Below are 12,229 nucleotides of genomic sequence, written 5' to 3'. Positions count from 1 at the left end.
GCCAATATTGGTATCACTTATTTTTCTCACTTTCGAGAAGAAGGTGGTCTTAGCCATCATGTCTTCCTTATCTTTTTTGGTATTCGTTTTCGCACTAGCATCTACCATCCTAAACACTTATTTTTGCCCCTTTTTTCTAAATGATATGGACTACACTTATCAATCTCCAACCTTCTTTCTATCAATGGAATATAGCTTATTTCTATCTCTCCAAATCCTATCTCTACACTTATCAATCTCCAAACTTAAATCCTAGAGTGGTCTAACTTACTTTGCCTCTCTAAGTGTCCTATCATGAAATCTACACTTATATCTCCAAACTTCAATCTATCAATGGAAATGATAAAGTGTTGGATGAATAGTGCAAGAAGAAGATAAGGGAAATGAACCAAGAAAGAACAAGGAATAAAATCCACCTTTAAAACCAATATTCACCTCTAAAAATGAATGAGAATCTTACCTCAAATCTGCCTTTACCAATAATCAGGCCTCTTCAAGTTTAGATCAGATCTCAAAAATTTCAATCTGTACTAACCCCAACAGGTTATAACTTCTTCAAAAATCAAAAAAAAAAATCTTTATACTTCAGTTGTTTGACATTTCGTCAAACACTTTGCAAGCAAGCTCTAATACCACTGTAGTATCCCCTCAAGGAACTAATATTCAAATGTAATTCTTTTGATATTAGTAGTGCAAAGACATGGAAACAAGATGTAACAATGATGCCAAAATTTTTGATTCTAAATTATTATAGAAAAATCATATGCTGATGAAGTACAATGATAATAGTGATTCCCGAGAATGGAAATGAATCAAGCATAGACACTTTAGCATGACATCCTGCATGCATACTGTAGCAATCAAAGTTTATTCTCCAATTTAAGCACAAAATGGAACTCCTAAATTGAAGCTCTCCCAAATACCAAATTCAATGAATGCTTCACCACCTCAAATTGTTGCAATATTGAAGAGTTGACGTTCTCCAATGGTTGGCTAAAATCAAAAACCTTAGTTTCTTCTCTCAACTTGATATCAAATGCAACTCACAAAATCGAATGATAAACAATGAAGCTCTCACCTATTTTTATACTTTTCCTTGACCCTCATAGAAGGAAATAAAATATTGAATAATTGTATTCTCTAGAAGTTTCCCACTTCCAATAATTAATGCACTTTCTAGAAGCTTCTCTCTTGCAATACAATAATTAAATTAAATATTTAATAATTCCATTCTCTAGAAGTTTCCCCCTCCCAACAATTAATGCACTTGTCAGAAGTTTCTCACTTGAAATACAACAATTAATTGTGCTTCTAGAAAATTAAAATATAAAGGCTAAGAACTTCATTGATATGCTAAAAAGATGGGGACATTACAGTCCACCCTCCCTAAAATTGCTTGTCCTCAAGAAACTTTAAGTTCGAATGCTGAAAAATCTCCTCATTCTCCCATGTCGCATCCTCAACTGGCAGGTCCTTCCATTTCACCCAATACTCCCTTATAGTGCACCGCCTCAAGTTCCTTTCCTTGAAATCAATGATAGCCTCTAGCACCAATATCAATTTTCCCTCATCATCCAAGGGAGGTAATACTACAGAAGGCACCACATTCTGACCCAATACCTTTTTGAGGTGTGACACATGAAACATATTGTGAACTCTACTATCTACGAAAAGCTCCAACTCATAAGCCACCTCACTAACTCGCCTGACGATCCTAAATGGTCCATAATGGCATGGCTTGGCTGCAACATGAGGTAGATCATATCATCTACCTCAAGACTACGCTCAGTCCTCTTCTGGTTTGCATACTGCTTTTGCTAGTTCTAAGCTCTAGCAATGTTGTCCCTGAGAGTAGCAACTATATCCTTACTCTTGTGTAATAGTTCACCTACATGGGGTACTTGACTGTCACCCAAAAAAAAATCTAAGAAAATGGGTGCCTCATGAACATAAAGTTCCATGAAGGGTGTCATTTGTATAGTCATATGGTATGTAGTATTCTAGCAATACTCATAGAGATATATCCATCTGACTCAAGCTCACTACTGAGTTGCCACATAATTCCTCAAATACCCTTCCACCCATTTGTTCACAATCTTCGTTTGACCATCAATCTATGGGTGATAACTAGTGCTAGGTGTAAGCTCAGTGCCACACAATTGGAATACCTCCTACCAAAAGTGACTCATGAAGTGGATGTCCCTGTCACTCACAATGTTCTGAGGAAAACCATGTAATCTAAAAACCTCCCTGAAGAAGACCTTTGCCCCCTAAGCTATTGAGTATGTAGTAGTGATAGGCAAGAAGTGAGCATATTTTCTTAGCCTATCCACCACCACATAGATACAATTGCACCCCTAGGCCTTGGGAAAGCCTGTGATAAAATCCATGGAGATGCACTCCCACTTCCTATCAAGAATAGGAAGTGGTTGTAGGAACCTTGCTGGATAAGTGTGCTCTTTTTTTTTCTGTTGGAAAATAAGACACTCACACACATACTACAAAACATCAGCCTTAAGCCCCTTCCAAGTGAACCACTCTAAAATCAACCTATAAGTCTTGAAATACCCAGGATGGCCTGTTGTAGGTGAATCATGGAGTGCTCTCAAAATCAACTGCTTCACTTTTGATCCAATGACTAAGTAAATCTTGTTCTTGTAAATGATCAAATCATCTACAAGAGTGTACCTAGTGTCAATCATTTTTCCCTCCACTATTTTAGAGGCCCAGGTGTCTCTAGCATATTCTTCTACAATCAAGTGTCGCCAATCCTTTGATATTTGAATCATAGAAGTGAAGTGTGGCCTACGAGATAAAGCATCTGCAACAACATTCTGTGTCCCCTTAACATATGTGATATCAAAATCATATGCCTGTAACTTACTCACCCACTTCTACTAACAATCATTTAGGTCCCGTTGTCCCAAAAAGTGCCTCAAACTGTTATGATCAATTTTAATACAAAATTTTCTACCCACAAGATACTGTCTGAATTTGGCCAAGGCATGCATGATGGCCAACATCTCCTTATCATATATGTTGAATGATCTCTTAGACCCTCTAAGTTTCTTGCTCTCATAAGCTATAGGATGCTTGTCTTTCACAAGTATAGCACCAACTCCCTCTCTAGAAGCATCACATTGAAGCTCAAATGGCTTCGTGAGATCAGGCAATGCTAATACTGGGCATGTAGTCATTATTTCCTTGAACCGCATGAAACAGTCTTGTGCCTCCTAAGTCCACACAAATGCCCCTTTCTTCAGTAAATCTATCATAGGTGTTGCATGTTGCGAGTAGCCACTAACAAACCTGTGATAGAATCCACATAGACCAAGGAACCCCATCTATAAAATGCTCAATACTATTTCCAAGTGTTCTAAATGTTCTTGCCAAGTCCTACTATAGATCAAAATATCATCAAAGAACACTAGCACAAATTTCCTCAACTGATGGTGAAAGAACTTGTTCATAGTGGACTGAAAAGTGGCAGGTGCATTAGTCAAACCAAAAGGCATGATTATAAACTCGAAGTGCCCACAATGACATCTAAAAGCAGTTTTCTCAATATCCTGCTCTTGAACTCTAACCTAGTGATAGCCTGATCTCAAATCAATTTTTGTGAAATAAAAAGCCCCATGAAATTCATCTATCAACTCATTAATGCATGGGATGGGATACCTATTCTTTATAGTTCTCTTATTCAACACCTTATAATCAATACACATCTGTAGAGTACCATCCTTCTTTTTTACCAAAACAGCAGAAGACACAAAAGGTGACTTACTTGGTTGAATGTGTCCCATTGCTAGCAACTCCTTCATGGTCCTCTCGATCTCATCCTTGAGTCATTTTGGGTGCCGGTATGGTGTGATCATGATAGGTTTAGCACCTTCCTCCAACTTGATAATGTGCTTAATGCCTCTATCTAGTGGCCTGCCTAGTGGAATCTCGCTGAATACCTTCTCATACTTGATTCTCAATTTTTGAATATCTGGATGATATTCAATCTTATGCTGCTCCTCCTGGGTAGGCATCAAGGTGCATATTGCCACCCACTCTATATCATCATGCTTGGCTAATCTCTCCATCCGCCTAAATGAGATAGTCCTGACATCACCATTACGGATAGCCTTCAGCACATGAGTCCTACCATCCACCTCAAATCATATCTCCATATCCTTCAGTCTTAGGGTAACCTCCTCCAAAGAATGTAGCCATTGCATCCCAAGTACTATGTCCATGTCACCCATGTTGACCACATGATAGTCCACCTTGAACTCATAGTTATTTAGGGGCAAAGGTAGATCTTGCACCATCCTATCACAACAAAGAGTATATCCATTAGCTACCTTGATTCTCAATCCCTCAAACTCCTTAGTAATGAGTCCACACCTCTCCACAAATCATGCAGCAATGAAATTATACATGGCACCTATATCCAATAGAGTAATAACCTTTTGTCTAGAAAAGACTCCCCGAAGTCTAAAAGATCCCTCTCTCTGAATACTAGATAGATGTGCCTCCTGTAAATGTAGCTCTGGAGCCTCTTTTTTCTCAACACTATCTACCTCTTGTTCACCCTCTGTCTCATTAGGATCCTCATCATGGTGCTTTGAGCTATCTGAGTCCAAACTCTCATAATAAGCCCACATCACCGGGTTAGCCTTCCCCTTAGGCCTCATAGGACAGTCATGACCAAACTCATAGGGACCTTTGCAAAAGAAGCATAGCTTCTTCTTACGCAAGTCATTAAGTGTCACCTTATCCAAAGGTGTAGCTAACTTGCCTTTTGAGTCACTAACCTTCTCTTTACACTTGCTGAATCCCCCTTTGTTATCTCTAAATGATGAAGAACCCTTCGAACTAAACTGGTTTGCCAAAGCTGCAAGTTCCATACTACAGGCTTTCTTCATGGCTTCCTATAATGTAGGAGGATCAAAGGCCTTTACCTACCCCTTGAGTGGTTCAGTCAATCCCTCTGTGAATAAAATGACTAGCCTCTGTTCTGAAATGTTAGGCACCATCACTTCAAGATTTTGGAAGTCATTGATAAATTGTTCTAAGCCTCCTGACTGTCTCAACTGGGCTAACTCCTAGAAATAAACTTCAGGATCCTTTTTATCAAACCTTTCTATCAATCTATCTGCAAACTCCTAATAAGTGGTTACCTGATTGTGTTGCAATGTGACCATGCGATGTGTGCACCAATTATGAGTTGCCCCATCTAAGTGTAAAGTGACATGCTTGAGTGCTTCAAATTTTGTCATAGTCTTCAAAGATATGAAAGTATCCACCTTATGAATCCAAGCATGAACAGTGATTTTCCCATTGCCATCAAATGTGGGTAATTCCAACTTGTTGGTGACTTACTGCAACTCACTGTGTTTATCTGCCTGCTTCTACCTGGCAGCTCTGTAGTTCAAGTACCTGTCAAATGTCCATCCATCCTGTACATATGCTGGTAATGAATCCCACTCATTCCTCACTTGTCAGAGTTCATTTGCAATATCTATTACCATAGCATCAAGTGTGAGTGCTGGAGTTTCTTCCCTGAATGTAGGACGTATGGGTCTATTAGTTGTCCTAGATCGAGTCCTATGTTGTGATCTTGTTATGCTCCTGTCATCCTGGTCATTATTATGATTATTTCTCCTATTTTCTCCAATCAAATGTTGCATCATAGCCATCATTGCCTGTGTACTTGCCTCTATTGACTGTAGAAGCCTATCCTATTATTGTAAAGCCTCATCATCTCTCATAATTCTGGGGGGACTTTGAGAATGTCTATCATCCATGTTCTCAGCTGTGCTGGTTCCCTATGTAAATAGAGCCCTTTTGTTTTTTCTTTTGTAAACTAAATTGAATGGTGGCTGCATAAACCATGTAAGGCTTGCAAGAAACTACTCTGATACCACTATACTAACCCCAACAGGCTATAACTTCTTCAAACATTTATTAAAAAAAAATCTTTATACTTTACTTGTTTGACATTTCGTCAAACACTTTGCAAGCAAGCTTTGATACCACTGTAATATCCCCTCAAGGAACTAATATTCAAATGCAATTCTTTTGGTATTAGTAGTGCAAATATATGGAAATGAGATGTAACAATGATGCCAAAATTTTTGATTCTGAATTATTACAGCAAAATCATATGCTGATGAAGTACAATGATAATAGTGATGCCTGAGAATGGAAATGAATCAAGCATAGACACTGTAGCGTGGCATCCTGCATGCATACTATAGCAATCAAAGTTTATTCTCCAATTTAAGCACAAAATAGAACTCCTAAATTGAAACTCTCCCAAATACCAAATTCAATGGATATTTCACCACCTCAAATGGTTGCAACACTGAAGTGTTGATGTTCTTGAATGGCTGGCTGAAATCGAAAACCTTAGTTTCTTCTCCCAACTTGATATCAAATGCAATTCACAAAATCGAATGATAAACAATGAAGCTCTCGCCTCTTTTTATACTTTTCCTTGACCCTCATAGAAGGAAATAAAATATTTAATAATTGCATTCTCTAGAAGTTTCCCCCTTCCAATAATTAATGCACTTGCTAGAAGCTTCTCTCTTGCAATACAATAATTAAATAAAATATTTAATAATTGCATTCTCTAGAAGTTTCCCCCTCCCAATAATTAATGCACTTGCTAGAAGCTTCTCCCTTGCAATATAATAATTAATTGTGCTTCTAGAAAATTAAAATGTAAAGGCTAAGAACTCCACTGATATGCTAAAAAGATGGGGACATTACACAATCCTCCTCCAAAATATGATGCCCTAGCAAATGAATTGCTTGCAAAATCTGCCCTAAATCAAAATTTTGAATTCCCAAAAATTGCAGCCCTAGGAGGAAAAATCAGATCCCAAAATTGTTGCCAATCTCGTAAAAAATTAGGCTTTCCCTTTCAAATTGGACCCAAGGCAGAAATCACCTAACTTGCAAAAGTTAGATCTGGTCCTCCAAAATCACCTTAGGGTAGAAATCACCCATCCAAGGAAGAAGAAAATCGTTGCTAAAATGCAAAATCAGATCCCCAAAAATTGCCTTACTAGGAAATTTGCCTCTTTAGAAGAAAATCACTCAATCTTGCAAGAGGAGGTGGAAAGAATGAATGAGGAAATAAGAGGAGGGAAACACCTTATATCCTCCAGTTGATCTCCAGAGTGAGCCGGCCTGCCTAAAGGGAAACAAAATTTAAGTTAGACTTCCAAAAATGGCCCAAATTTAAATGAACATTAAAATAATTAAGTCCCATAGTGAAATTGGACCATTTAATTTCCAGTTTAATCTAGAATTGCGAAATAGAAACAATGTAAGCCTAGGAGATGTCAAAAATTTTATTTAACCACATTTTGGTAATTAAAATATCATTAAAATTGAATCTAACAAGCCAAAATCAATTTCCAATTTCAAATTACCAATTTTTTTTAACATTTCTAAATCCTCTAGGCAAAATTTCAACCAAATTAATGAGATATTGCAATTTAATCCAATTTCAAATTCATAATACAATTTCGATTTTTTAACAAAATAAATCATTTTCCTGGCAATCAAAATTCAAACTCTAAATCCAATTTCACTATCAGAAATCCTTTTCACCGAAAAAACTCAAGATTTTCCAAAATGACTAAATCTAACAAATTCACTTTGAAAATGCTCAAGCTCATGCAATTATATCAAATTTTCAAAATCCATCTGAGTCCAAAATTTGCAAATTTGTCCTGTCAGATATTATTTTAACCATCAAAAAAATGTTGTTGAATTTTACTTGCCTAAGGATGAAATTATATGTTCTAGAAAATCAAGTTTTGTAGTAGGTGAAAACAAAACAAATCCCTCCTGGCCCGAAGACATCCAAGGTATAAAAATTGTCAATTCAAAAAACCTCTAGACCACTTCAAATTTTGCTAAGGCAATCATAAAATTTCCAACATCATGAAAATTGCCAAGGCTTGCCTGAAAAAGGGGGTCCTCCAAAAATTTTGGGGGATGGTGTGAAAACCTCACAACAATATTTTGATTGCGTAATGTGTATTCTATTATGAAGTATGTATCTAATAGTTATATTTTTTTGGCTCTAATTATCTAGGTTGTTGAGACTCATTTTGTATCAAATTTAATCATCTTGAGACAACTTGTGCAAGTGTAGGCACTTTGCAATATGGTAATTAGCAACGATTGGGCTATATGGAGGCAAAGCAATAGTGAGAAGGCAACCAAAATAAAGCAAAGGATATTGGATGACTCATGGTGGAAATGTGTGGAATATTTCATTAAGTTCATCGAGCCCATTATGACCATGCTTAGGTACACTAACATGAATAGACTCAATGCTTGAGAAGGTCAAGAAATTTGTAAATGAAAAAGAGTTAGATCCCCAAGAGACCTTCTTCAAACAATTGCAAGACAAAATTGTAGAATGATGGGAAAAAATGACCACTTCTCTACATTTGTTTGCCTATGCATTATCGCCCAAATACTATAGATCCCATTATACTAATCTACCAGGAAGGTTGTCACCCTATAGAGACTTAGAAGTGTATGATGGGTACAAGGTAGCATTTGAAAGACTATTTCCTAATGATGATGTGCAAGATTTGATTATGCATGAGTTCATAGAGTTTGTAAATGCAAGAGGCCTAAGTAGTGATGCTCTTCGTCATTGGTTTAGGAAGGATGCTCATAGTTGGTGGTACCTCCATGGCCAAAGATTCCAAATGCTATAGCCCCTTGCAATCAAAATTATAATATAAGATTAATAATTTTATTTTTATTGTTTGCTTTGTCTTGCCTTCACAGGTGCTATTTCATCTACATCAAAAAGAAATTGAAGCACATATCTTTATTCACTCAATGACGTGCAATACATTGCAAACAGAAAGAGCGGAGTACTTAGTATTCGTGCATTACAACTTGCATCTTATCCCACCCAAGAGTAAAGAATACAATGAAGGGGAGATGAAGAGATGGGATATAAATGCAGAGCTTGTGGACTTGGATGCTTCCACTTCTCAGCTTGCACTTGATGAATTTGAAGATTTTGACGCCAATACTATTATTGGTGCAGTTGATACCATTGGCCTTAGCTCTATTAGTGGGACAACTAATGCCAATGAAGAAGAAGAAGATGAAGAGAAGAATATCACTAAATCTTTAGTCCATTGGTTGAACTTCAAACAATGATACTTGAACTAATTCTATGTTTTAATTTTAATTTTTTGAATCTTTGAAGTTGAACTTGAAGGATATGATGGTATGATCATGATTCATGATGCTATGACTACAAATTTACAAGTGTTTTAATTTTAAATGTTTTTATGATACCATGTGACATTATAATTTTAACTCATGCTTCTAGGCTGCATAAATATGTATATGTGCACATGTGTAATTTTTACATGTTTTTGTACTAACTAACCCAAATGAACCCAAACCCCTTTTCAAAATTTTGCCCTAACGGTGAACCAGTCCTTTGTACCCAAACTTAGAACCAGACCCAAACCAGCATCCTGGGTTGTATTTATCTAATGTACATTGGACTGATTTTCAGCTCATGTTCTTTGGACTGATTTTCAGCCTTCTTAAAAGATTAGTATATTTTCTTGATGCGGCCGTCTTTGACACAACACTAGGAATTATTATTTCTACCTCTTGAATTTAACCTCTTGTTAGCCTTTGATTTTCTAATAGGATACCCCACTCATTCTTGTGATCTTCCCCCATTGCCTCTTATCAAAGCTTCTCTTGATGACGTACTTTGATTCTTCCTTCTCATGTCCGAATAGTTCTTACAATATCATCACACTTAACACACTTCCCTTCTTTCCGGACACCAAGTTGCTGACAGCCATAACAACTACATCCCTATCGAGTAGAGACAACAATAGCAAAATGGCCTTGATTTATTATCCAATTTTATACTCAAAAAATCTAAGTGGCTGATCAATGTATTTATTCTTAAATGGTTTGACAAATTACCGCCTTCTTTTATCTTCAAGTTGTCCAATTTGTTGATTAGACAAACTTTATTTGATGCAGAAGCCATGTTATTTAGGTTATTTTTTCCCACAATCTGTTTGTTTGTTTCTCTGTGACAACATTGAATAACACAGTACTGGATAGAGAGACATGTTGTTGCTGCTGCCTTCTTGTCTAATTTCTCCCAGTCTTTATCAGACATTGCAGCTGGCTTCTTTGCTTTGCCTTCCATCATGATCGAATGATCTCTTTGAACCAACAACACTTCCATTTGCAATTTCCACCTTTCTGAAGTACTGGTCCAAGAATTTTTCAGTAAACTACATATCTATGTCCTTCATTTCTACTCAAATTCATTCAACCTTAAAACCAATTATTGAGTGATTTTAAAAACAGGAAAACAGGAGGAGAACTAAGAAATCATAGAACACACAAAATTTTGCATGAAAATATTGAATTACATGGTTCACCAATATATGGCTACATCCACAAGAAAAGAAAAGCAATATCTTTTATTAACTGTTACAACAGAAACAGAGCCTTTTCTCGTCTCTTATAGAAATGTTTTTTACTTCTCAATTATGAAGAGATGATTAATGGTTCAGTGCTGTTGGACTTTACACATTTAACAGATTCTCTGATTCCATGTATCACTTGGGATTGAAGAGTCTTCTTGCACTTATGAAACTGCAAATGTGTGTAAGGATCCTGCTTTAATGTCTCATGAACTTGTTATTGGGTTTTTTGACTCTTCGCTTATTCTTTGCTCCCTTTTGTTTTATGTCGAGTGACAGCTCATACGAACCAACTAGCCTCAAACCTAAAGGTTCTAATTTGTTCGATTGCTATATCAGCTAAGCTATTGGCCCCTTCATGACCAATCCATTATCAGAATGGGATGCGACTTATGTTCAACGCAACTCTAAAGCCACACACCAAGTGTTTGTGGCTCCTATCTTGGTTCTTATACCATTTGTTGAGATACAACTCATATAGACCAATTAGGAATCAAACCTAAAACCTTCCATTTGCTGCTAGAGTGCTCTACCAATTGAACTACTGACCCCTTTGTGGTCAGTTCATTGTCAGTCTGAGCGGGGCTTTTTTCCAACATTGCAGAATAGAAAAACAGTGCAGCGTTGGACTTCTGGACATCTTGAGCAAATCACACAAATTTAACATACAAAGTTTTGCTTCATAGTACGAGAAAAAATTAGGAAGAAAAATCATAAAAAGTATACCACATAATCATTAGACTCTTAACACTACAGTACTAAAATCACAGCCTCACCCGTTTGTTTCTTTAACAAGTTATTCTGTGCCTTTACTTTTAGTGGTTACTGTTAGATATTCATTGGATAAAACTTACATACATTATGGTTAATTTTCTTAAAAGCATGCAAAACATTTATATTCTGATTGGAGAATTATATAACATTATTACCATGTGTCTTTGTCTGCAGCTGCACTTCGATAACAGGCCTGAACAATAATGCTTACCAAATAGCAAGAGGAATAGTAAGTTCCCCTTAGAAATAATGCTTCTGATTTAATTATCAATTGAAAATGTCTTCCTTTTGTCCTTCAATGTATATCTACCATGTAATTATAATAATGTGATATTAAAGCACGTACAACCTTATATTGACTAGAATGTGCTGGAAAATAAAGCGGTTCTGTTTTCTATCCATTCAATAATTGGTGCACCCTACCAACTTGCTCAAGTTTTTCATTTTCAGGAACTGAACAGGCTCTGTGGAGTCGATAGAACCTGTGACTTTGTAAAGGTAAACAATTTCTCCTATGGTTTATGTAGAGACTATTAATGTATTAGTTTCATCACAGATTAGAGTTTCAAGTCAACTTAATTCTAGATTGGTGAGAAAAAGATATATACACACATCGACATTGAAGTGCTTGAAGATTGCTCATTACCAGTTAACTGCTTTCTCTAAACATTTGTTATGAAAGTATATTTCTTCGAGAATTGATTTGTGATATATAACTTGTAGGGAGATTTCATGAAGATGCCTTTTGCAAATGATTCTTTTGATGCGATATATGCAATTGAGGCTACTTGTCATGCCCCAGATTTGGTAAGTATGCAAGATTTATCTATTGATTAAGATGTGCAAATTTGCATTTCTGCTATTTATGCTTCATCATGAAATGTGTTTTGTAACTGACTGAGAAGTTGACATTAGTGTCTCGTTACTTGTTATAGTATTTTACATTT

At 36.4% G+C, this 12,229-nt stretch overlaps 1 protein-coding gene across 1 annotated transcript in view; it reads left to right on the top strand.

The window, feature by feature from the left end:
- Nucleotides 1–12,229, top strand: part of LOC149563843 (cycloartenol-C-24-methyltransferase-like) — a 200,084-nt gene that overhangs the window by 148,795 nt on the left and 39,060 nt on the right. The window contains exons 6-8 of the mRNA XM_089828252.1: nt 11,457–11,511; nt 11,733–11,780; nt 12,006–12,089. Coding sequence (XP_089684378.1) covers nt 11,457–11,511; nt 11,733–11,780; nt 12,006–12,089 — 187 coding nt within the window. The remainder of the gene's footprint in view (nt 1–11,456; nt 11,512–11,732; nt 11,781–12,005; nt 12,090–12,229) is intronic.

Source organism: Cupressus sempervirens, chromosome 4, assembly GCF_028749045.1.
Source record: "Cupressus sempervirens isolate cs-2001-9-10 chromosome 4, ASM2874904v1, whole genome shotgun sequence".
NCBI lineage: Eukaryota > Viridiplantae > Streptophyta > Pinopsida > Cupressales > Cupressaceae > Cupressus > Cupressus sempervirens.
Note: the sequence above shows the minus strand (reverse complement) of the source record. Positions and strands in the feature narration are given on the sequence as shown.